This window comes from Eleutherodactylus coqui, chromosome 6, assembly GCF_035609145.1.
Source record: "Eleutherodactylus coqui strain aEleCoq1 chromosome 6, aEleCoq1.hap1, whole genome shotgun sequence".
Taxonomy (NCBI): domain Eukaryota; kingdom Metazoa; phylum Chordata; class Amphibia; order Anura; family Eleutherodactylidae; genus Eleutherodactylus; species Eleutherodactylus coqui.
The window spans coordinates 141,072,850-141,098,441 of record NC_089842.1 but is presented as its reverse complement, the minus strand read 5'-3'; the positions used below and the strand labels follow the sequence as shown (position 1 = coordinate 141,098,441).

Sequence of the window (25,592 nt, the reverse complement as noted above, 5' to 3'; positions counted from 1 at the left end):
ACAGCACATCTTAGGTGATGTTTGTGTTTTTTTATGCAGCTAGGGCTTATTTTAAGACTCAAACACTAGGTTTTTCTACTGTAAAAGTTGCATCGCACCACACAAAAACACAGTTTTCGTGCAGTGAGATGCAACACATAGGAAGGCTCCATAATGAAACATGGGTTACAAAAAAATCAAGCATGCGACGATTTTGTATTCTCACAATGTCGCAGGCTACAAAACATCACTTGGGTGGAAGAACCCATAGGAAAGCATGGGCTTCCCATACATGCGATTTGTAGCACTGTCACATAGTGACAAAATCGCGTGATGTGTGGAAGTGGCCTAATGCAACATGTTTCCCATGTTATATGACCAATGGCTTAAGCTGTTGGATAGGCCATATATGACGGTCTTAAGCAGGTCACAGACGTCATATGGCTGTCGGCTGCATTTCTGCTCATCATCACTGACAGCTATCTCTCATAAACGTATTTTCGGCTTAGCCAGAGGTTTCAATACAAAGAATGTGAGAACTTCTGACAACAGCTTATCCCCTAAGGCAGGGGTTAGCAATGCGTCAATCGCCTGTACTTCCTGCATAGATTACATGCCAATGCCAGTGTTCTTTTTAACTTTGTCCTCAGAAAATGGATTAAACTGAATGCTGCCATCGGCTCCATGCCCCGCAGTTCATCCTCATATCCCACAGGCCACTTTAGGCCCGCGGCCTATGAGAAAGCAGGTCCCCAGCATAAGCAAATGCTATACAGTCAATGTGTCTGCCTGTGCCGTTCTGAAGGCTTCTCAGCTACTTTTACTTTATTTTTAGGAATACACGGTTAAGAACTCCGCTTGGGGGAGCTATTACTTTTAGGGGCACTTAGAGGAACACATAGGGCACTAATGTTGGGGGTGCTATGGGGGACCTCTACTTTGGCACAGTTATTTTGGGATTACTATGCTGGCACTATTAATGTTGGGGGCATTGTGGTCGGCACATTTATTTTGGGGGGAATTATTGGCACTATTGCAGTTGGGAACACTTAGAATGGTGCAATTATTTTGGTGAACGCTATGCGGACACTCAACACTACTATGACCAACATGAAAGGATATAAAGGGCTTATGGTATATACAATGCAATACCAAGGGGGTGCGTAAGCTGAAGACATAACTTTTAATATCACCAATTGCCAACCATTTCCTCTATGGTTCTATATATCCACCCCACAGGTGTTTGACCATTTTTGCTATATCTGTATAGTATTCAATTGATGATGTTAGAATCTGTGTTTTCGGCTTATTAGTCCTCAGTTATAGTCCCTATGTGAGAGATTTATGTCTAAAACAAAAAATGACTGTTGCCCATAGCAACCAATAACATTTGTTTCATTTCATTTCATATTCTGTTGTTGAAACATGAAAGCTGCTCTGTGATTGGATGCTACGGGCAACAAAGACCATTTTAATTCCAAGCAGTTTCATAAATCTTCCCCTATGTGGGCACTTACAATCTGATGCTGAGCCTTGGCTTAACTCCGATCCAGAGAAAGAACCCGAAAACCCAGGCTCGGACATTACATCTACAGTAATCACCACTAGGAGCCGCTGTTACTTCCTTTTAAGGAAGCAGTGGGCCCCTTGCCTGCGGGGCCCCTGTACCGGTAGCACATGTTAATTCTGTGCATAGCTACATGACAAGTAAGAATGTTATTTGATCATAGTGCTTAATAAGGATATTCAAGCAATAGATATACAATAAGATATTGACACATTTGCATTCTAGACTTCCCATATGCTGTCATCACTAACATGGAATAGTCTGGAGCATTGAAAATGGTAGACTTCAGCATGGAGAGCAGTCATCTATCATCATTTATTACTGAGTCTAACTATGAGAGGCCTGGAGATCACAATCTAAAAGGGTACAAAATGGGTACAATGGCCTTACTTGTGTCGGGAGAAGTAGGTCAATGTTACAGTGGATGAAGGAGCCAAGTGTCAGTACACAGTGCCCCCCCCCCCCCCCTCCTTCCCACTTCCTGGCAGAATGAAGTCTGGACTCCTGGTCATGGTGGAAGAAGAAATTAGTATTGTGTGGAAAGCTATTTATATCATCAGGGAGTGTCTGTGTGACTTGACATAATGAGATGCTTTCTCTGCGCTCACTCCCAGATCTTGGGCATCTGCCAAGGAATGTGGGGTAACAGTTTGGATGTTAGATTTAACAAAGAATGCCGTTTCGCTAAGAACGAAGCTCTACTTATATGTGATGTGTGTAATGTAGCCACAAAGTTACATGGCAACCTAAATTACATATTGATCAACTTCCTAACTGTCCTGCCGAGCATGTTCTGTGCAGCCAGCAAGCAATAAGGCAACACGGATATTCATGCACTGATAGTAATAGCGATGAGAAGAAATTTCATGTATGCAGCACTACATACAGGTGCAAGAAAAAGTAAGTGAACCCAGCTGTCACCTCTTTCTTTAATAATTTCAATACTTTTATCGCACACGTGTGTTACGTACTTCACTCATTGGCTATTTTCTCAGTTTTCATCTGACCCTAGCCTGATGAAGAAGCCTTAAGTAGCCCCGAAAGTTTGCATATATCATTTATTTAGTTCGCCAATAAAGCTATCACCTCCATAATTTTTTAAATTTTTGTTTTATATTTAATATTACATATGTGTTTCCCGGACTCTTGCGCTGTCATGGTAGTCACTGTGCTTACTACTAGGGCTGCAAGGTCTGTAGTTGTATGCAGGGCTTTGATTAGGTTTCCCCCTAGTGGCAACTGGGAGTACATTTAAATTGGGAATGGAATATTTTGTATACAATAGTTAATAATTACAAAACAAATTCTTTTGTTAGGATGACAAAAGATCCAAGCACTAGAAGTGGGTGTAAGTGACCACTTGCCTTTTACTGTTTTCTGCATTCTTGTCTGCCTTAGAGGATGTCATTAAAATTCTGATGATGCAGCGTCTTATCAATTCAGCACCCCAGTCGTGACGAACTCTTTTCTCCCCTGTTTTAACTATTGATCTTAGGCCTGTGTCACCCAGGTCTATTTGTGCACATAAAATGTGTGTTTGCAGTACTTGAAATCAATGGGTTTGTTCACATCCGCATATCTTGCTTGCGCAATTCGGTCACGCAAAAAAATATGCAGCATGTTCTATTTTCCTGCACATTTATGCAGGGAAATAGAACATTTGGAACTCATTAGACTAACTGGCCATCTCAATGGCTGGGACCGTGGCTGCGTGTTTTTCTGCACAAGAAAGTGCGGATGATTTGTGCTCGCAAAAACGCAAGTGCAAAACGCAGGGGAGCACACAAAAATGCAACGTCCACTATGCAAAGAAGTGGCGCAGGTGCACAGGTAAATGCACACATGCCCGTGTGACACCAGCCTTAGGGCTCTTTCACACGGGGGAATTTGCGCAGCTAACTAACATTATAAAGCTAATTTACATAGTTGCGAAAAAAATTGCAACTACTAGAACCAATAGTTTCCCAATGGGAATGTTCAGGCGAAGGGATTTTAGCCACGCAAAAAACTTGCACCTAAAAAAAAACAGCGACCAAAATTCACGCAACTCAAATTCCCTGCTGTGTGTAAAGATAGGACCTGATCTATCTTTGGTGCACGATGCACAGGAGTTGTTGTAGACTCCTATGGGAGATGGGGAAAAAAAGCGAGGCGGAGGCAGTTTAGTTGCGTGTAACACTCGGAAGAGAAGACAGATGCCATGTATTTTGGACATTAGAAGTCACTAGGAGGATTTCTATTGACCGAGGGAATTCCGAAGAGCAGCGCATTTTTACCTGCAACATGCAGCTCCAGATTGTGGGAATAGGCATCTTTACCGCTAATGAGGCTCGGGACTCGATTGCAGAAAATCATCCATTCATGCACATTGTAGCGCAGTTAGCCGAGATTTTTTTGTGCGACTAACTTCTGTGCGATTATGATTCCCATGTTAATGAGCCCTTAGAGTGGGTTTACATGGAACAACTATTATCAGTTGTTAGCATACAAGCAACTGTTGTTCTTGTGCTTTTACACAGAGCAATTCTTGTACCTGTTCACAGTCACTAAAGCACACACCTTCCTGCAACGTTCATTGGCTAGTTTTTGAAAGAAAAATGATTGCCTGTGTAACCAGACGATAATTAATCAACCACCAGCTATTTTTAGGTGAGCTGAAACGATGCAACTAGCGAACAAATTATTGATTGTCATCCGGTTGGTGGCCATGTTTACACAGAACAATTATTGCTTACATTCAATGAATTGAGCAATTATTCAGAAGATCGTCGTTCCATGTAAAGCCACCCTTAAAAGGATTGAGATTACAAGTGATCCCCTATGCATAATGTACATAATATAGGGGATAGCTCACTAATCGGTGGAAGTCTCACAGGTGAGACCCCTCGACAATCTTAAGACCGAGGTTCCTTTGTTTCCCATCCTCCTCACTTTATTGCTGCAGTGAGGTGGAGACTCAATGGAGCACTGGTCACAAAAGTGCATCAGTGCTTCATTCACTTTCAATGTGGCTAAGGAGACAATTGAGCATGACCCTTTTGGTTATTTCCATTGGCCCTATTGAAATGAATGGAGTGTTGACTGTGCAGGCTCGGCCAGCGCTCCCTACATCTTGACATTACTCCGGAGGAAGAAGCAGCTCCCGGAGTGACAGACACTGGAGTCCCATTCTGCAGATTGGCGCAGGTCTCAGTAATAAGTCCCCCAATGATCCTATGGATAGGGCATAACTTGCATTCTTGGCACAACTTCTTTGAGCTGCCTTAGCACAGGGCGTATCTGCTATTGGCATTCTGCAGAAAAAAATCCACAACAAATATGCCACAAATCCACAGCAGCCAAATCAACACCTAAATGGTATGGTTAAAATCCAGAGCAGAAATTCAAAGCATAAATAGTCTTGCAGCAGATTTAGAATCTACAGCATTTTTCAAAAATGCTGCGAATTTGGTGTGGAAATTTTCCATTCCATGTGAAGGAGACTTGTGAAATCTCTCCAGCATTTACATTTTGTCTGAAGGCCGCTGCACGGGTTTCTGTAGTTTTTTTTTGGCTTATAAAAAACATCATCCTGTTTTAATTCCTCTTTTTCAAATTTTTTATGAGGCCTTTTTTTAATATATGTTTCTTGATGTGTTTTCTAGTTGTGTAGAAGCTTATGGGAACTGCATGGGAAAAATACCACATCTAGAGCCTGCTGCATTTTGAAAAAAATGCCATGGACCTAAAAAAAATGTACCAGGGTTGAAGAAACATTCCACAAAAAATGCACTATTTGTAGTGGGTTTCATATCTCAATATTGACTTTAACAACTAACTGCAGATTTTTTAAAAAATGCTGAAAAAAAACACCAGAAAGAATACATAAAAGAGTGGTGTTTTTCCCTTAAAATGCTATGTGTGCCCTCCCCCATCCTGCCCTCTGGCTGTTCCTGCCATCCACGTAGAATAGCTGGAGTTAGCTCCCCCTTTTTGCCAAAAGCCACCCTCCCTGTGGTGTTGAGTAATGGCAGACTGGCATTCAGAAAGACAGTTGGGAGATTGGTATCCCCTCCTCCTTCTCTTGTGACATCAACACGTCATTGTCTTTGAGGTCCTGTAGCATCTGTTCGTTAATAGTGTATTATGTCGCCACCGGAAGCTAGGGGTGGCGACATAAGACATCAGTTGTCAGAAATGGTATCGCCCCCAGTTTGTGATTGGCTGGGGGCATTCGGACATCTGGGCCGCCGGGACAGCAGAAGAAGAAAGGGCGGCAACCGCGGCAGCGGACTGGGACCAGCAGCAGCACCTGGGCCAGCGAAAAAAGAGAGGACGGCAGCCGCGGCAGTGGGACCAGGACCAGCAGCAGTTCCTTGGTTGGCCCCAGACAAGCAACAGAGCAGGAGGGCAGCATTGTGAGAGGCGGCGGCATCGGCAGCACAACGGTAGCATTGGAAGGGCCAGCGCAGCGGAGGCGGGTTTGGTGCACTGTGGGCAGGGTTACATGGCCAAGCGGCCACAGGGACAAGGGGGGCAGGGCTGCAGTGCGGGGGCACATGGCCAGGACAGTGTCGGCAGGGGCACATGTGCAGCTGGCTGCAGGGGAAAGAGGGGCTGAGAGCACAGTGTCAGGATTGGGGTCTGTCAGTGGAGGAGCGGTCCGGCAGGGGAACAGCACCATGCGGCAATTTTTGGCAGAGATCAAGGTTTAGGGTGAGGGCTAAGTGTAACAATTAGCCTTATATTATTAAAGTAAGGCTAACTGTTACACTTACCTCTCACCCCAATGCTCCATCCCTGTCACAAATCACGGCACACTGCTTTCTGCCTTCTCAAAGCTGTGATGGGTCCGCAGCCAATCGGGAGCTAGGGGTTTGACAGGGGCGTACCCTAGCTTCCAGTGGCTCAAGGTACACCAGTACCCATCTGTCCCTACAGGCAGACATCAGGGATAGTCATACTGAACACAGCGGAGTCCACATTTCATTGGGGCACCATGAAATGTGGACCACCACTTTAGGCTTTCTACCCCACCTGCAGGACATTGACCCAGAGTGCTGTTAAGGATGTGTAATGCCTGTGGCCATGCAGTGGTGCACCCTGCCACTGACAAGGTTTTTCAACACCAGGGGTAAATTATCACTCACATGGCAATACAGGGCAGGGACAGCTTTTTCGGCAAAGAAATGATGGCTGGGCATCTAGTACTGTGAGTTAGCATGGAGTATCACGTTGCAAAAAGCATCTGTGTCCACTAGCCTCAAGGGCATTGTTTCCATTGCAAACAGCTGTGTAATGGTGGGGTGGTATTTTTTTTAATGTTTCCATAGCTGGGGAATGGAGGGCTGGCTGCTGACCTGGGACATGATGGAATTTGAGGTAGATGTCAATTTCGGTGAAGGTGGTGGCGGCTCAACTTCTGCTCTCTGTTTTCCACTCCTGGCTCTGAAGCCTGCAGTCGGATCGTCAAGGAGAGGCCTGAAGTAGGTGTGCTACTGCCCCTACACAAAACTACCTCTCTGTGCTCAGAGGCTACTGTGTGAACAGGGAGGGAGATGGAGGAAGAGACAGCTACAGTAGTGGAAGAGGGAGCAGGATGTGGCTGAGTCTTTGCCCTCTGGCCCAGGTGGGCTCTCCAAGGCAGCGGCTGGGGGGAGCTCATGTGACTGTTAAGACATTTTGTTCTGAGGTTGTTTACATTCTTTCCACGTTCTAAATTCTAACCGTAGATCTTACAGATGACCGTTCTTCTGTCATCATGTGCCGTTTCAAAGAATGCACAAGTCCTGTGAACAGACCTACCTGTGGGCCTGATGTTGGTGCTGCTGCAACTAGTAGTAGCTGATGGTGATGGTACAGCTCTTATGTTTGTCTGCAACACCCTGCTCACTGTCTTAGCACGGTGCTGCCCTGCAACATCCGCCTCTTCCTCTCTCCTTGCAAGCTGATACCGTGCCTCTGCATGTTAGATAAAGTACTTCATCCCCTTCATCGTCCTTCTCCTCCTGAATAAACTCTATGTCACAGTGAGGACCAAGAGCTGGCACCTCTGTTTCCATATTTTCCTGAGTACACATTGTCTGTGGTGGGCTGACCACATGCACAGAACCACCCTCAGCTTCCTCTTCAGAGGAAAAAATGGTTGGGCATCAGTGCATTCAACGTGTTGGTCTTCTCCCTCTGGCTGTTTGGACTGCTCGATTAACATCCGAGACAAACAGCTCCCCAGATTGATCCATGCACCGTACTTCGGAGGGTGCGTGGGATGTGACACAAGGTGAATTAGAAGCGATGCTTATGGCCAACTGGTGCCGACTGACTGCTGCCTGTCCGCAACTGGGAGGAAAATGGGGTGGTGGAACGTGGAGCTGTTGCTTCAATGGAAGCTGCTTTAGGTACCAACTTAGTCAGTCCTCCACCACCTCCATGTCTTCTACCCCTTGCTTTCTTCATGCTTCCTTCTTAAAGCCCATTTACATTGGACGAGTGTTGGGCAAACGATGCCCGACACTCATCCCTGTGTCTCTGCGCTCCCGTGCTCCTGCACAGGAGCTCGCACAGCTGTCCCACACATGGAGCGGCCAGGAGGGGGGCAGGGCAGTGCAGGAGATTTCTCTCCTCTTGCTCCCCCGCCCATCTCCATTGATATATACAGCGGCCGTTCGCTATGGAACGGTGGCTGTTTAAGCTTAACGATAAGCGTCATCTGTTTTTATTTAGCTTTGCTTACTATTTAATGTAGTTTTATGCAACTTATCAGCCTTGTAGTTGGCAGAAAACCACTGCTAGCTGCATAATGCCTGTAAATAATTTATAGTGGCTGGACTGGCGACTTTGAATGATATCTGAGGCTGTTGACATGCACTGTGTTTATTTGCTATTTCCCTACTTGGTTTTCTTAATGTTTTACGTTAACAAAAGAAGCAGCACCAACTAAATAAACCACAATCCCTGGAATGCTTCCCAAACACATCCTTGCCTCACTGCACCCAGGGCAAGTGCCCCACCTGCCATGCTTCCTCTAAGTCATACCTACAGTAGTAAGCTGATCACTGCACCAACTTCTGTATAAAATTGTCTTTATGAAATAATCCATATAATAGCAGAATTACATTGCATAGAAATATACGTTTATGCTAACTGGATTTTATTTTAGTGAAGTGATGACCAGGCCAGCTCAATTACCAATACATGATATGATGAAAATCTTTTGTTTCAAAAATTATTTTGACTTCCACATAAAGTTATCCCTGGACAAGTCAGGGATGGAGAGGGCTATCAGCATCTGTGCACCATAATACGTTGACATGATAACCTCCCGGGAGTTGAAAACAGGAAAGCAGAATTTATCAATGGCCAGTACACAGTCAGAAATTATGAAGAAGATGGATCCCAGAGCTGCAGAGACACATGTCCATGAGAATGTGTGAGATGCCAAGTTGACCCTAGAAAGTGCCCTCCATGTCATTGTTCCAATCAGCATAGTGTATCCTGCTACCATATATACAAAAGGACCACTGAGGTATGAGAAAGTCACAGAATAAAAACCGCCACAAAGCAGGGCAATAAAAATGAAGATTCGGAGATTCAGAGGGTGAAAGCCAAATGCAATTGTGTACATGATATGTGCCAATCCAAACATGACCATACCTGAAAGAGACCAAAACATGTTTTCATGTAAATATGCCTTTCAGATGCTTATTTGGGCTAAACATGGAAATAGTCAGCATGCAGAAAATCAAACAGATAAAATGAAAGCTATTCTGCGAATAATATAATATAACAACATTCTAAAATAAGAGACACTGAATTATAAATAGAAAACGTACTCAGATTAACTCATTAGCCCACATTTATCAGTAATTGACAATTAGACAAGATTGTTTTAGGTTGCCTTCACAGTGGTGTCAAAATCGTGCGAGATTTGCGTGTTGTGAGACACACAAATATGAACCCTATTCTTTTGAATGGGGTCATACTCATGAGCGATATTTTCCTGCATGGAACCGCGATGCGATGCTATACAGAAAACAAATCGCAGCATGTTCTATCTTGCTGTGTGCTTTCGCATCCCAGTGCCCATTGTTCTGAATGGGGTCGGCGGCAGCATTGCACCATGTGCTAGGTGCACACGATGCCATGCAAGGTCTCCCATTGAAAACAATGGGAGAAACTCCGCAAACCTCTGCTGCGGCAGTCAGAGATTGCTTCTTCACCAAAGTGATGCCAGGCGGTTTTGACATGAAAACGCGATATAAGGGTTGGGATTCACAGATCCATATCGTGCTTGCTAGTGTTTTCTCGTGATTTTCACGTGGTGCGAGAGTCAGTAAAAAAGCAGATTATGAAACCAATGATTTACTTTGGTTTTCTTCCCATCTGCGATGTTGAGAGAATAAAAAATTGCGATGAGCAAATATTTTATCTTTCATGTTTCCCCAGGGAGGTGTTTTTTATCGCAACGCAATAAACGCACGTTGCGATTTTAACATTGCAGAAACAAAGAGGCGATTTTCTCACGGCAAAATTGCGATCGCCCGTGTGAGACTAGCCTAAGAGTGAAAGGATTTTGTGCATAGATTATTAACCTTTCAAAAAGTCACCATTAGTAAATATAAAAGATAAGCTATCATAAATAAATACTGAATGAAAGCAGACAAATCTATAGATGCAGAAAAATAAATATGCGCCATTGTCTCTTTTATTGCGATTAGATTTAACCCCTTAGGGACCCAGCCTAGTTTGGCACTTAATTTGGTACAACTTTTTCTTTATTTTTATTCCACATTTTAAAAGTCATCCATTTTTTTTTTTTTTTTCTGTCAACGTAGCTGTATAAGGGCTTGTTTTTTGTAGGATGAGTTGTATTTGTTAAACAGGATACATGTTATGACTTTTATTCATTTTTTTGAGGGAACAGAATAAGAAAGACATTTAAGGCCGAATGCACATGGCTGGGTCGGATTCCTACTCAGACCCTGTGCCCCGGCTGAGACCCCCGCGTACCTGTCATGTTGTCTTCTCTCTGCTCTGTGGATGTGCTGGCTGTCACTCCGCCGCACATGTGCAGTGCAGAGAATGACGCGCCGTCGCGCCTGCGATGATGCGGATATACGGCGACTCACCGTGGGATGGACGGCTTCCATTAACTGCAAAGGAAGCCGTCCATGAGAGGCTGTGTGAGGTTTGCACTAGAATAGGACATGCTGCGATTTTTCCCCCACGAGCAGAAAATTGCAGTTGATTTCCACTTATGGGCATTAAAAAGTCAGCTACCTGCATGGTGAGAGGAGGATGCATCTATATGCACTCCTCAGTCAGTAAGTAATGGCCATTTTTCTGTGATTGTTTTTAATTCTTGATTTCCCCTTCTGTGATGCATTTATATTAGTGTAGGGACCCACTACAACGCAAGGAACTGTGAAGTGGTTAGTGGGCTCATGTATCTTGGCCAACATCCAACCAATGCCTTGCATTCATTATCTATCATTCACATGCAGTGTGGCATTAAGACTCCAGGGGGAGCCCAGGGTGGCAGTACCAATGTGGTTCACTGATGGATATGCAGGGCAACCCGCCGAATTATCATGGTGTCATTAATAGGTTGCTGGTCTGCATGGCGAACTACATATATCATAATGGTCTGGCACCCTGTATCCACTATATGTGGGAGTGTACACCAAACATCCACCCCCCTCATTATCAGGAGGTAGTGTGAGTGGATGTTTTATCGGTGTCCTGCACAGGTGTTATTGGCTCCTCCATTTGGTAGTCAGCTACCTGCATGGTGAGAGGAGGATGCATCTATATGCACTCCTCAGTCAGTAAGTAATGACCATTTTTCTGTGATTGTTTTTAATTCTTGATTTCCCCTTCTGTGATGCATTAAAAAGGGCAGCGACCCATAGGGTAACTCTGGACACAGGACATACGTTGAGGAGCTGGGAGGGTAGATTGTTCACTTGTCACGGAGGCACTTACCAGGCCCCTTCCTGGAGGAACACACGTAGCCTCAGCCAGAGCAGCGCTGGGCCTTTTCCGGACACCCATAGGAGAGGGAAAGCCAATAAACATGAAAACGGGATATAAGGTTGTCACGGGTGATGCCACCGTTCTGTTACCCTGGGAACGGTCAGGGCCATGCAAAACTTTACTTGCAGAAAATTTTGGTACAAGGCACAAAATACAAAAGACGGCTGTGCAGGCAAAACAGCAGATTTGAGCTCAGGGAGGAAGCACAGAATGACACCGGTCCTGCAGTCTAAAAAAAAGAGTTGCACAAGCAGCACTCACTTATTGACCACAGGGCGGGATCCAGCAGTGCAAAGCCACAAAAAAGGGAGCCCGGACTATAGTTGCAAGATAACCCATAAGAGACACATAGTCTGTGGCAGCACAACGATGCAGTAGAAAAGTAAAAAAACTTTTATTCCTCCATTTCAAAGTATACCACCGGTCTTTGTCAAGCATCAGTCCTGCAGTCTCAGTTATCTGACAGGAACCGCTCCTGGCAGGGGAACTGTCAAGAGGAGCATAGGGTCACTCCGCAGTACCTCTGCATGGTGATCTCAGCCTTTTCTGGACACGCTCACTCTCAACCCTTTCTCTCTCTCTTACTTCTCTTGCTCTCTCTCCTTCACGGTTCCTGGCATATGAACCCTCAGAAACCGCTCCTCTTCTTTCATACTGCACTACATGAGGGTTGAAGGTACCCCCATGTTCCGGGCACTCTCGCTCAGGAACCCAGAAAATGATGGACTGACTACCACACCCAAAACACTCATATTTATAAACAACATAGATCATGTGCATTGGGCCTTATTCTTTGGTAGCTTTGCTTAATATGGCTGCTTCACTCCAAAAACAGCACCAAAGTTGGGTGAAGTTTTGCTCAGATCAGCCCTATTTAATTAAAGAGTCGCAAAAACACATTTTCTTATCTTCAGTCCTCCCACCACCACCACCACCACCTGATTGCCTGTCACTGTCTTCTTTGTGTATTAAATCCACTTACATGCAGTGCAGCCTCCTGTCTGATGCTTATTGGGCACCATCTTAAGAGTAAGATTTTTTTACTTTCACTTTCAAATCAATCCTATGATGCATCAACACAGCATTAGCTAGAGGCTGTATCTTTTCTGTCTGCTGTGGGGACAGTTTAATTCAATATAGGAGGTAATTTTATTACCTCCAATATTCACCTAAAGAAACTACAGACCATACGTATACAGTCAGGAGGGATCTCTTTTAATATACCAGTGTGATAGGAGCTGTGTTATCAGCTGTAACTGTGACAGGAGATTCTGTGTCACCCTCTAGTGAAATCGACTAGTTTTAGACAGCATACTCCCAAGTAGATCTGAACAGAGATCACATGACCATCTGAGGCTAGCAGTTCCAGATAGAAAGGAATAATTAATTAAGGTAACACTAGCTCACTTACATATACTGGGCGGATAGTTACATAATGAATGAAAAAAAAAGCACCACAGTGACCCTTTAGGCCTCTTTCAGATGGGAGACAAAATTGCGCGATTTTCTCGCGTTGTTACAATGCTACAAATCACATGTATGTGAAGCCCATGCTTTTCTATGGGTTCCTTCACATTTGCGATGTTTTATAGCATGCAACATTGCAAGTCAAAAACCTTGCAGGTTTCGCGATATGCACACGATTCGCGAGCTTTGTAGCCCATTTTTCCCTATGGAGCCTTCCTTTCTCTTGCAACACGGTTTTCGTGCAATACGATGCTACTTTGACAGTAGGAAATCCTATTGTCAAAGCCCTAAACTAAGCCGTAGCTGCAGGGGAAAAAAAAGAATACATCAACGGCTCCACTGCATCTTCTTCCCGGTCACTGGTACTGTTCTTCATCATCTAAAAAAATCCCCGCCTCCTGGAAGCACTGCCTCTGATTGGCTGAGCACTGTGCCGCTTAGCCAATCAGAGCCAGTGCTCGATGAACCAATCACAACCATTCAAAGAATCAAGCACAGATTCAATTGGTTCAGCGAGCGCTGGAGTTGGGAATTTTCTAATCCTCGGCCAGAAGAGATGCTGAAGACAACTGCCGGGGACCAGGGAGAAGACAGGCCCTAGTTGGACAGGTAATGTATTCTTTTTCTTTTGCTGCAGCTAGGGTTTATTTTTGGGGTAGGGCTTATATTTCACCCCACCTCCCGAAAATCCTTGCACGTGGTGCTACAAAGTCGTGCGACTTTGTAGTGCTACAAAATTGCGGTACTGTTGCAAGAAAGCTTAGCGATATTGCACGGACTACTGATGTGATATCGCTGTAATTTGCTTGCGCCAATGTCATGTCGCCCGTGTGAAACAGGCCTTAAATTCAGGTGAGCTGCAATACCAGACACAACCCATGGAGAGATGTGGCATTGTTCCTAGAAGAAAGTAGCCATGTTTTTCTAATCCTGCACAACCAATCATGTGTATTACATCTGTTGCTCAGAATGGAGAGCCTTTGGAAGGAACACCTTCCAGTCCCTCAGGCCTGTGGCTACGTGTTGTATTATATGGATGCTTATTTAATGCATTTGTCAAAATCAAGCACCTAGAAGTGACCATGACTAAATCGAATGAAACTTTATGTGTGATTGTAATGTTGATAAGTGATTACAATATCAGAGAAAAAGGATAATTTATTATGCAAAACTGAAAACTTGAAGCGAGGCTCTAGTACCCTGTTGGCCTAGTTCTAGCGTGGACGCAAGATTTTATACAGACGAGCATGGATGCATACAGGTTCCATATGGAATCCTGTGGCATATTGGTCTACAATTGCTGTAACTGAGCCTCTAGATCGTGCAGACTCATAGGCTGTTGAAGTTGGCGTCCCAGATGTTCCCATACATGTTCTATTAGTGATAAATCTGGCGAACGGGCAGGCACGGAAGTGTGACAATGTTGTGAAGGCATTCCTGTGACCCCCTTATGTGTGCGGCCAAACGTTATCCTGCTGGAAAATCCCTCTTGGAAGCCGCTATGAGAGGCAACACATGCATATCACTGAGGTATCATTTTCCCTTATTAGGGGTGCCCAACTGTTGCATGGGATGGCTCCCTCAGACCATCACACCAGCAGAGGGCAGTGTGCCGCTCCACAGCAAAGGCAGGATTGACGCACTCACCCACACATCTCCAGCCATGAACACGGCCGTCATCATTGCCTAAGCTCAACTAGATTCGTAGCTGAAGACAGCCTGGTTCCACTCCATAGCATTCCAGTTTCGTCATTCACAACACCACTGCAAATGGAAGCAACGGTGGGTCTCAAAGACAGTATGTGTTACGGATGCCATGAGATCAAATGTCCTTTGTCTGTCAGAACTATTTACAGGTGCTTGGCCACGGGGGCCTGTAACGATGGTGCCACCTGTTTCTGGCTTGTGGACAATGAAACGGTTGGAGCTGCCCATGCTTGTCGGGCGATTAAATGATTCTGTCTACTGGTGGTCTGTCAAGGGCGTCTTGAGCCCGATTGCCTTGTGTGTGTGCTCTCACACATCCACTAGTCCCAACAACTCCTAACAGTCTGGTCAGAATGGCTCAGGTAGCAGCAATTCATCAATACAACCATTCAGCTTCCCACATTCCACATTCCGTCATCTTGTGTTCCTGGGACCTGTAGGTCTGCTGCATATAAATACCAGCCCCTCTGTCCGGAGGGCACTGGTCAATTATTCCTTTTGCTGTTTTCCTAATTCCCTTTCAAAACCCTGTTTTTAGGAGTCATGCATATTCTGCTGTGGTCTTCCTTGCTTGCATGAGGTTCTGGGTGGAATTCCCTGTTGTTAGTGTGAACGACGACTTGTATAGGAGACCAGACACTTGGTGTGTTCAGCTCCCTGTTCAAGGTGTATGTCCCTTGTCTGTTTGTGTGTGTGAACTGTGTCCTGTTCAGCGTATACCATCTAGAGTGATCCAGGCACCTAAGGTCCAGTGTGGGTCCCTCCCTGCTAGAACGATCGCCCCAGTTGTAGGCAGGGCTCCTGGGGTTAAGTTGTCTTGGTACAGTAGGGAATAAGACAAGACGCGGACATCTGCTTACGGGTGTTGGTATTCCAGGTAAGTGTTTTGGTGGTTGTCAGCCGTTGTTAGATGTCTGCTCGCAAGTCCTGTTTGCAGTTCAGCTTGTTATAGAGTTCATTGTGTATGTACGTTCCCCTATCCCAATCCTTTTCCTCCAGTCCTTGTTTGGGTTGTATCTGTGTAAGTCATTTTTTTTTTTCATGGCTTCCCCTCTCAAACTATTAACTGGGTAAAATCTCTTGCATTACATCATAGAGGCATGTCTAGTGGTCATAAAGCTCTACACAAGTGGAAAAAGAGGTCACTACACACAAATAGCCTCTGAAAACATTTTTATAGGGCAAGGGTGAAACCACTTTTAGGGCCTCAGGTGGCAAGATCTCCCTCCCCCTCCCCCTCCCCCCCTTCTGCATCACAGAAGGATTTGGGAATACAAGTTTATGACCATTTTTAACACGATCAAGAATGGACTGAACCTAGGAGGGGGCTTTTTACATTAGAGAAGAACATGAGAAATCTGGAGCAGAGATAACACTCTGGCCTAGTGACTAGAGATGAGCGAACACGCTCAGATAAGGCAGTTACTCGAGCGAGCATCATTCTTCTCGAGCAACTGCATTCTCGTCCGAGAAGGCTCGGGTGGGAGTGGGGGGGGGGGGGGGGGGGGGGAGTGAAAGATCTTTCTCCCCCCGGTTAGCCACCGCCGCCCCCCGCTCACCCCCGAACCTGCTCGGACAAGAATGCAGTTACTCGAGAAGAACGATGCTTGCCCGAGTAACTGCCTTATCTGAGCGTGCTCGCTCATCTCTACTGGTGACCCATTAACACGATTTAGAGACCATAAAACTTTCACATCCCTTATCAGTGGACTAATTAAGTTTTTACTCCTCTGCTCATCCTGTTCTGGTATTTTTTTAAGTGCAAAAATAAAATCACATCACGTCTGTGCCTTCTCATATGTATATGTATATATACCCTTTCAGATCTATTTCATTATGCCTGAGGAAGAACCCCAAGTAGCTTCAAAAGCTCGCTATAACATCATGTATTTTTGTTAGCCATTAAAAGATATATCTTCAAAATTACTTGGTTTCTCTTACTGATCCCATAAAGAAAATATGAATGCTCAATGCTCATCTATGTGTTGGCACCCCGTCAAGTGCTGCAGCCCTAGTACCCACCACTTGTAACCCGGAATAAGAGACAGGGGGTTACGTGTACTTCTTTGTGCAAGATCATGGAAAATTGGGCACTGAACCCTGTGATTAGCTGAGCAGTCATCCTCACAATGAACAGTACATGATTGCCCGCCCCATCTTCCAGGTTCCAAGCGCTGGATGTGGAACTGCTCAAATAGGCAAGTGTTCATTTTTTTCTTTATTTCACACTATTTTAAGCTCACTGAATTTTTTTAATGTCCATAAAAAGTCCTATAAAGGGAACCTGTCACGTCCCCACAGCACCATAAACTAAGTTATAGTGCTGTTAAGGGATGGGCAGGGTGTCAGGTGATGCATTTTTTATATTCCCCCGCTCTTGTGGTCCAGTTGTTAATCTGACTCTAATCAGAGTCCCGTGCATGCGCTCTCCAATATGTCTGTGGTAGCACGCATGCAGGGGACTCTGAAAAGAGTCCTATTTTTGTGCCGCCTGCCGACTTCAGAGGGGGGACACCTCTGGATCACATCACCCAGCTTCATGTCACGTCCCCAAACAGCACTCTGAACTTAGTTTATGGTGCGGTGGGATATGGCGGGTTCCATTTAAGTTATGATGAGCCTATAGCATTATATTGTGACACTGCTGTGGGTTAGTTAAAGCTTGCCATTCCTTGTAACGCTCTTACCTAGTTGAAAGTATTCTGGCCAAACCAGGCAGATATCTCCAGCTGCTGAGAAGATTAGTCCCAGATAGATTTTCTGAGCATAGAAGCTGATCTTGCACACACCAATGGAATGGATGAGAACATAGAACTGCAGGCTTACAATAGGCAGACATTTAATGAAGGCATTGTACAAGCCGGGCTCGGAGAGTGGAATCCACAGCACAAAGTAAATGCACACAGCCATAAAGAAGGGGAGCAGTTTTGACACAGTGTTCCTCACCTAGACAGAAAACAAACAGTTATGTCCTTGTTTATTTATTCATTTCAGTATGTTTTGCAGAGAACAAAAATAGTAACTTCAAATATCATCCAAGATGCTAATGGAAGCAGCATGGTCCAATGCAATGTCAAGAAAATAATGTGAGGCTATTATAAATCTATTTATAGAATGTTGGCCAAGTATAAATGTCCCAAATCTGTCTAGGAAAGATACATGTCTGGGGTGTTTTATTCCCAAAATAGTAGTGGATCCTAGGCCAATTTCACATGGGCAAGTGTGATAGCGGTCCGGGTTGCAAGATATCACGCTCGCCAACATGTAATTTTGCTGCGGTTTTTGTATAAAACACATCTTGCATCATTTCGGGGAAGTAGCGATTTCATTGTTTTCAGTGGGGAAACCTAACATCGCATCGCGGGCACCTGCTGCCAGTCCCATTTCAAACAATGGGCGATGCAATGTAAGGGCACGCCCAAAGATAGGACATCGCACAATTTTTTTCCCCGCATCACACCAGAAAATGGGAGGTTCACGGAGTTTCTCCTATTGTTTTCAATAGGAGATCTTGCATCCCATGCACCTAGCACGTGGTGCGATGCTGCCGCCGGCCCCATTGGAAACAATGGGAGATGTGATGCAAGAGCACGCACCTGATAGAACATGGTGGGATTTGTTTCCCGCATAGCATCGTATCATCGTGCAATGCAGGAAAAATTTGCTTAAGTGTATGACCCCATTCAAAAGAATGGGGTTCATAATTGGGTGAGATTTGTGTGACTCGTAATGCACAAATTTCGGCTGTGCGAAACCGGCCTAAGACATTTGCTCTCGGTTAGGAGTTTCTTCTAAAGGCCCATTTACATGTAACGATTATCGCTCAAGATTGGTTCAAATGATCGAAAGTAAGCTATAATCGTTACGCGTAAACGCGAGGAGTTGTGCATTTTTCATTCAGTATTCGTTCATCGTTGACTTTTAGTCCACATAAAATCCGTCGTTTGGCAGTTCGCTTTTCGCTTGGTTTCAATGACAATCGTTCAGCCCTTCAGCGATTTGTGGTGAGTGGTTACCAATTTTGCGTCTTAAAAGGCAGAGCAATTGGCTGTTGGGGGAACAAAGCAGCTCTTTTTACACGCTCTCCTAATGCTCAACCAATTGCTGGTAAATCATTGGCCGTTCTGACTAGAGTTGAGCGAACGTACTCTGTCGAGCTTGATGCTCCTTCGAGTATTAGCGTACTCGATGGTGCTCGCTACTCGAACGAGCATCAATTCGTGTTCGAACCCGCTGTGCCGTGCCTGTTTTGGCAGAGAGAGAAAGAAAAAAAAAGCTTGGCACCCAGCGTCCCAATGGGGTTCGTTACTTGAGTAGAGCTCTCGTATTTTACGGTAAGCTCGACTCGAATAACGCGGACCCGAGCATTTGGGTGCTCGCTCATCTCTAGTTCTGCCATATACCTCAGAAGCCACAAAGAGGATCGAAAATACATTCGCCATCTTTTACTGTGCATGCAAAGGTCACGGCCTCTACATCGAGGATATATCTTTGGGCACGAGCAGCTTTCGCTACTTCTTCCTACAAAAAAAGATTCTTTTAGAGGTCAATTCACAAAACGCCTTGTTTTTTTTAACATGAACCTTCCACCTACTGGTTTTTTCTCAATGCCAATGCAGAGAACACCTATACTAGCCATTGTTTTTTTTTCAGTAATTACAAACTTGACACCTAGAGATTCTTTCAAATGTAAATTCTCAAAACTGCTTTTTTTTGTTTTTCCACTCAAATTCTGCACTCCCACCAAATTAGACCTCCTTTCAAAGACCAATCCACACTGGCTGAAATTTTTGCCTTACCTCATGCACATGCTCTCCTATCAAACTGTCCTCCACTTATCTTTACATGTAAACGGTACTAAGTGACACAACAAACGACTGAAATGCCCAGACGCCACGTCCATTTCTAGAGATAATCATTAGGTTTAACCCTTTCCAATCCACTGTCTGACCTATGAAGACATTATGATTTAAGGCTGTACAGCTCCGATGTTGGAAGACATCCGTTGGGGTTCTCTTACTGTATATTGCCAGCCTCTCTGCTTTTGGAGCCTATATAATGTGTCACCTCATGCAGTACTGGCCTTAGCCAGCAGATAGCGCCGTTGTATAATGGCAGAAAAGAAGTAAGCCCCCTAGGAAAACCAGGATACAAATTGGATTGGAAAGGGTTTAACGCTCATCTTTAAAAGCAAAACCGTCGCTCACTTTCAATCGTTTGAACGAATTTTGAGCGATAATCGTTACGTGTAAATGGGCCTTAACTTGTCATTCTGTTTTTGGAGGCTATATGATGGCAACACAATGCCTACAGCTCTATACTACAGTGGGGTGGGAAGACTGACAGATCGTTTAACTGGAGGCTGAAGATAAGGGTTATTTGAAAGCAAGACTTTGTGCATGGTTGGAGTTGTTTATAATGTTATCAGCTATACTACTGCTAGCTGAGCGATAAGACATGCATCTCATATAAACTGCTTTGCTATGGCCATTTAACAGCTGTTAGGTCCTCAAACAGTACAGTAATCAGCCTTTACTTCCATCTTCTCTAAATTATGCACAGTGCTGTGGATACAATAAAGGAAGCGTACATACCCGTATTAGTTCCAGTGAGCATGTAACGGCACTCAAAGACGATTGTGGCTTAGATGTAATGGTGACAAATGTGACATTATCAGGGCCTTTTTCCCACTCTAAAACAGTTTACATTGGCGTCATGGCTTCTATTTTAACTGGTATAACAAATCTGTTTTATAATATAAATCAACCAAATCCTTACGGATCGCATTAACTTACAATTGCACAAAAACAGTCAAACGAGCAATTTATATAGAACAAACACAACTAATATAACAAGTGGTTTCTCTAAATTCAGCACAAAATACCATTCTTAATGACTACCGCAGTCTCAGAATTATTCAACCTCTTTATGACAAATGTCGTTAGTACATAGTAGAGCACCTTGTGCTCATTCATGTCTTTAGGGCTCTCACACAAGCATTTTCTGCAGGCATATCTCCCACATGGGGAGCACACAACAGTACATAATGCATTGCATACTACTGCTTGCCGACAAATCCCCGGCGCTAAATACGCGCTAAGATAGAGTATGTTGCTTTTTTTGTGTGTGCATTTAGCACACTGCATGTAAGAAGCACTGTTGAAAGAATTGTAAAATTTATTACCATGTATTACACATGCAAAACCTGCAAGTGTAATTCGTGATAAAACATGCTTGAGTGAGAGAGCCCTTAGTGAGCTCATTTAGTAAACATTCACACTGCAGAGAGAAAAAGAAGGTGATACCCTTAAAGGGGTTGTCCCGCGCCGAAACGGGTTTTTTTTTTTTCAACCCCCCCCCCCCCCCCCGTTCGGCGCGAGACAACCCCGATGCAGGGAGGTAAAGAAAGCTCACCGGAGCGCTTACCTGAATCCCCGCGCTCCGGTGACTTCTCTACTCACCGCTGAAGATGGCCTCTTCCTCCGTGGACCGCAGCTCTTCTGTGCGGTCCACTGCCGATTCCAGCCTCCTGATTGGCTGGAATCGGCACGTGACGGGGCGGAGCTACACGGAGCTACACGGAGCCCCATAGAAGACTGCAGAAGACCCGGACTGCGCAAGCGCGGCTAATTTGGCCATCGGAGGGCGAAAATTAGTCGGCACCATGGAGACGAGGACGCCAGCAACGGAGCAGGTAAGTATAAAACTTTTTATAACTTCTGCATGGCTCATAATTAATGCACAATGTACATTACAAAGTGCATTATTATGGCCATGCAGAAGTGTACAGACCCACTTGCTGCCTCGGGACAACCCCTTTAATTGCATAACCCTTAGCACCAATCACCTGCACCAAACGTTTTCCTGTAGTTGCAAATACGATTTGCACAACGTTGAGAAGGAATTTTTGACCCCTCCTCCCTGCAAATGTGTTTTGGTTCATCAGTATTTCTGGGATGCCTTTTGTAGACAGTTCTCTTCAGGTCATGCTGTAGCATCTCAATTGGCTTAAGGTCATATCTCAGACTAGGCCATTGCAAAACATAAGTCATCTTTTTTCAACCATTCTTTAGTTAATTTGTCTGCTTTGGGTCATTGTGTTAGTGCATAACCCAGCTTTCTTCAGCTTAAGGTCATGGATTGCTGACCTTACATTCTCCTATAACATGTTTAGAAGTAATTGTTTCCTCAGTGATTGCTACTTGTTCATACTCTGAGTCAGCAAATCAGCCCCAAATTATGTTGCCCACTCCACTATGCCTCACAGTTGAGGTGACATGGTCGTGTGCAGACTTTGTAGACTTTTCCAGGATCATGGTTTTCTATAGGTCTTTAGAAAATGGTTTGCATTGAGACATGATTCACAGTAACCAATCTTTCTTGAAAAGAACAGATTTGTCAATAACCACACTTTGTGTGCCTGTATTTAATGGGCAAATCACCTATGAAATATACTTCCAATCTTATCTCCTTAATTGAAACACACTTTGACATTTAACTCTTAGAGAGGTCATTAACACAGAGGTTCACTTACTTTTTCTAACTGCATTTAAGATGCTAACTCTGTGCTTAATAAAAGACACGAACGGTACAACTGCGTGTTTCTAGCTTAGCTACCGTAGATTGTGCTGGTCTAGAATTGTGACCTAGATAATAATCAGGCAACATTTTATTAATAATCAATGTAGAATTCCAGGTAATGCCAAAGAGTTAACTTACTTTTTCTTTCTAGAGTATGGCATATCCACCCCGGCACCTAAAGAACACTCCCATCTGGTTGTCTAAATATCAATGCTGTACAGTGCCTCCATTACCATACACTGCAAAACAAGCATACCGTACAGTGTCTGAATAGCAGTACCACCCAATTCCTAAGTAAATACCCCTGTAAAGTACTAAATATCATAAATACCAACACACGGTGCTAAAAATGACTAATTATATAAAGTAATCTAAAAATATTGCTATAAAAGCGATATGATTCATAGACGTAAAAAGTCTCGGGCGCCAGGCCATATGTAGCGCCACTTTCTACTGGAGCACCCATGTGCGATTACGCAGGTCACACACCTATAATGCCAGCCATTAGAGATGAGCGAGTATACTCGGTAAAGGCAATTGCTCGAGCGAGCATTGCCTTTATCGAGTACCTGCCCGCTCGAGATGAAACGTTCGGCTGCCGGCCCGGGTGACAGGTGAGTTGCAGCCATAAGCAGGGGGAAGAGAGGGAGAGAGAGATCTCCCCTCCATTCCTCCCCGCTCTACCTCGCCACTCCCCACCCACCGCCGGCAGCCGAATCTTTGCTCCCGAGCAGGCAGGTACTCGCTAAGGGCAATGCTCGCTCATCTCTACCAGCCATGCTTCTACGTTATTCCTCAGAACTCAATCGCTTCATATAACAATCCCTCTCACACTCCATGCATCCCAATGTACTTCACCTCTGTGTTTGTGCTGTGAAATATGCTGGCGCTATATAAAGATTACTAATATAATGGCTGAGTACTGGCTTATGGATTTCCTTTTAGATTGTAAGCTCATGCAAACAGGACCCTCACTACTATTGTTTGAATTGTCAATTAGTTGTCACTCTGTAATGTCCGATTTTGTTTGTACTTCAACCCCTTGAAATGTAAAGTGCTGCAGGATATGTAGGTGCTATATACAGTAAAGATTATTATTGGACCATCCGGGATTTTGACATTACCAGAATGACATTTAGCACACAGTGTACACTTTTGTTTTAAAAAAATTCTAAAAATTCTAAAAATACAGAAACCTTAAATGTTAATGAAACAGCTGCAGAGTACATAGCAGTCAACAGATGTCCTCTGAGCAAAGATCAAAATGTGCCCCTCATTATGTTGCAGAACTTTGATACCCAGGGCATAAGGTTCCAGTGTTTGGTTTTTCATGACCATTAAGACAATACCCCAACATCCCCTTGCTTGAGGTTTTTGCAGCAATAAATGCTTCATCCAGAGAGGTAAATTTCACATCAATAGTGAATTATGAAAAATTACAAATTGGAGTTTTTTGGGGCAGTTTTTTTTAAATTTCAGCATGCTCTAATAATGGCAATTTTCTTCTGGAGTTTTCCTACATGCTTCTCTTAAGGTTAAAAAAGCCAAGAAAGCCTTACAATATGAAATGCCACCCTTCCGTCCCCTGCTGCCAGTATGAGTAAACTTACGGAAGCCAGGGACTTTCTCCTATATCTTGAATCTGTCTCTAGAATATCCATGGTATCTCAGGCCGAACACAAAACACAGAGGCTCGCAGATGTTTCCCTTTCTGTGGAATTAAAAAATGAATTCCCTTGATCTGCGTGTTATAGTTTAATCTGTGGCCTGGACTTTTAACTTAGGCACAGAGTTGCTGATAACGGGGTGTCTATATTCATCATCATCATCATCTGGGCAAAGAGCAAAACCAAGACATAGTATACGAATACATTCCCAGTCATATACTTGTCATTGACTCTGTGGGATACCATTTAAACTGACTTGCTCATAGCTGACAATCGTTGCCAGTTTAGATTACTCAGTAATACAATATTACATTTATCTCTACTGCTCTATTTAGATTACTATTAAGCAATGCTCTTATTGCTGCTCCATAGCAAAGTCCATCAGAGATATCAGATATTCATTCCCCATGGAAACACTCTGTACATGGTTTAGCATTGACTGGAGTATCTTTCACAAGTTTGACCAATATCTTCAGCAACATTACAAAAAAAAAACTTCTCTATAAGTTTATTTTCTGTTTCACGGATGACTGCATGACCTAAAGAGATACTGATGAACCTACGGACTTCTCTTATGTGTAGTGGGATTCAATCTATCCTATCTATAATCAACCATTCCTGCCCAAGGAGAAGCCGACTGTAGCGTTCGTTACTTGTGATTACCTACGTTAGGAATAATCCCTGTCTGTGTGACCACTAGGGCCTCATTTGTCACTAGGCGCTGGAGGTCCAGTGCCTAGGGCGGCACTGCAGCAGCTATAACAGGAAAAAAACCAAAACACTTTCTTTAACCCCCTGCTGCTTCCTTACATACTTCACTTCCTAAGAAATCCTCAGTTCTTCTGGTGGCAGAACCAGCATCAGTCCCAGTACTTACAGCTCTGCCTGAATACAGAGGCCGCTCTACCAATCGGAGAGATGAATGACTGCACACAGTGAATGGAGCTTAAATCACAACCAGTGCACCTACAGCCGCAGTACCGCTGAGCAGGAAGAGCGCGCTGCGGCTCACACAGCCCCTAGTCACTCCTGCTACCTGCATGTTATTAGCGCATCACTAAAGGCCCATTTACCCCAGCCGATTATTGGTATGATAATTGGTATTTACGTAAGTAGCTGAGTAGCTACCTTAATACCAATTAATTTTTATGGAAAATGATCGCTCAAAGCTGTCGCTCAAACGGTCGTTTGAGCGATCAACGGCCCGTGTAAACCAGCCTTTAGAGTTCTGTCCTCAATAGGGGAGTAGTTGTTAAAGTAATCACTAGGCCACAGAATCGTTGTTGGGGGGTGTGCAGACTCCTAGGGGGCCTGGGAGGAGCTGCTTTGGGCATATAGGAGTTTAAGGAAGTTTTACTCCAATCTCTGACTTTTATGGCATATCCATAAAATATACCCATAAAGTCTGATTGGTGTAGGTCTCAGAGGTGTAGCATGCACCTATCTTTACTTAGGGCCAACACCAACCCCAGGTAACTTGAATGCATACACAATATAGACAAGCTGCACTCATATTAACAGATAGACAGATGAGGCCATTTACAGCAGCAGTGTTCCCACTGCCAGGCAGCAGCATTCTAGGAGTGCTTGAATAAATGTATGTGTGCATG

General features: G+C 44.3%; 1 protein-coding gene across 1 annotated transcript; it reads right to left on the bottom strand.

The window, feature by feature from the left end:
• Positions 1 to 8,750: 8,750 nt before the first annotated feature.
• TMEM86B (transmembrane protein 86B) lies at positions 8,751 to 23,976 on the bottom strand. The gene is made up of 3 exons (XM_066605776.1): positions 23,926 to 23,976; positions 17,422 to 17,680; positions 8,751 to 9,178 (listed from the first exon to the last, which is right to left on the bottom strand). The coding sequence occupies exons 1-3, from the start codon at positions 23,974 to 23,976 to the stop codon at positions 8,751 to 8,753; spliced, it is 738 nt and encodes a 245-aa protein (XP_066461873.1).
• Positions 23,977 to 25,592: the final 1,616 nt, after the last annotated feature.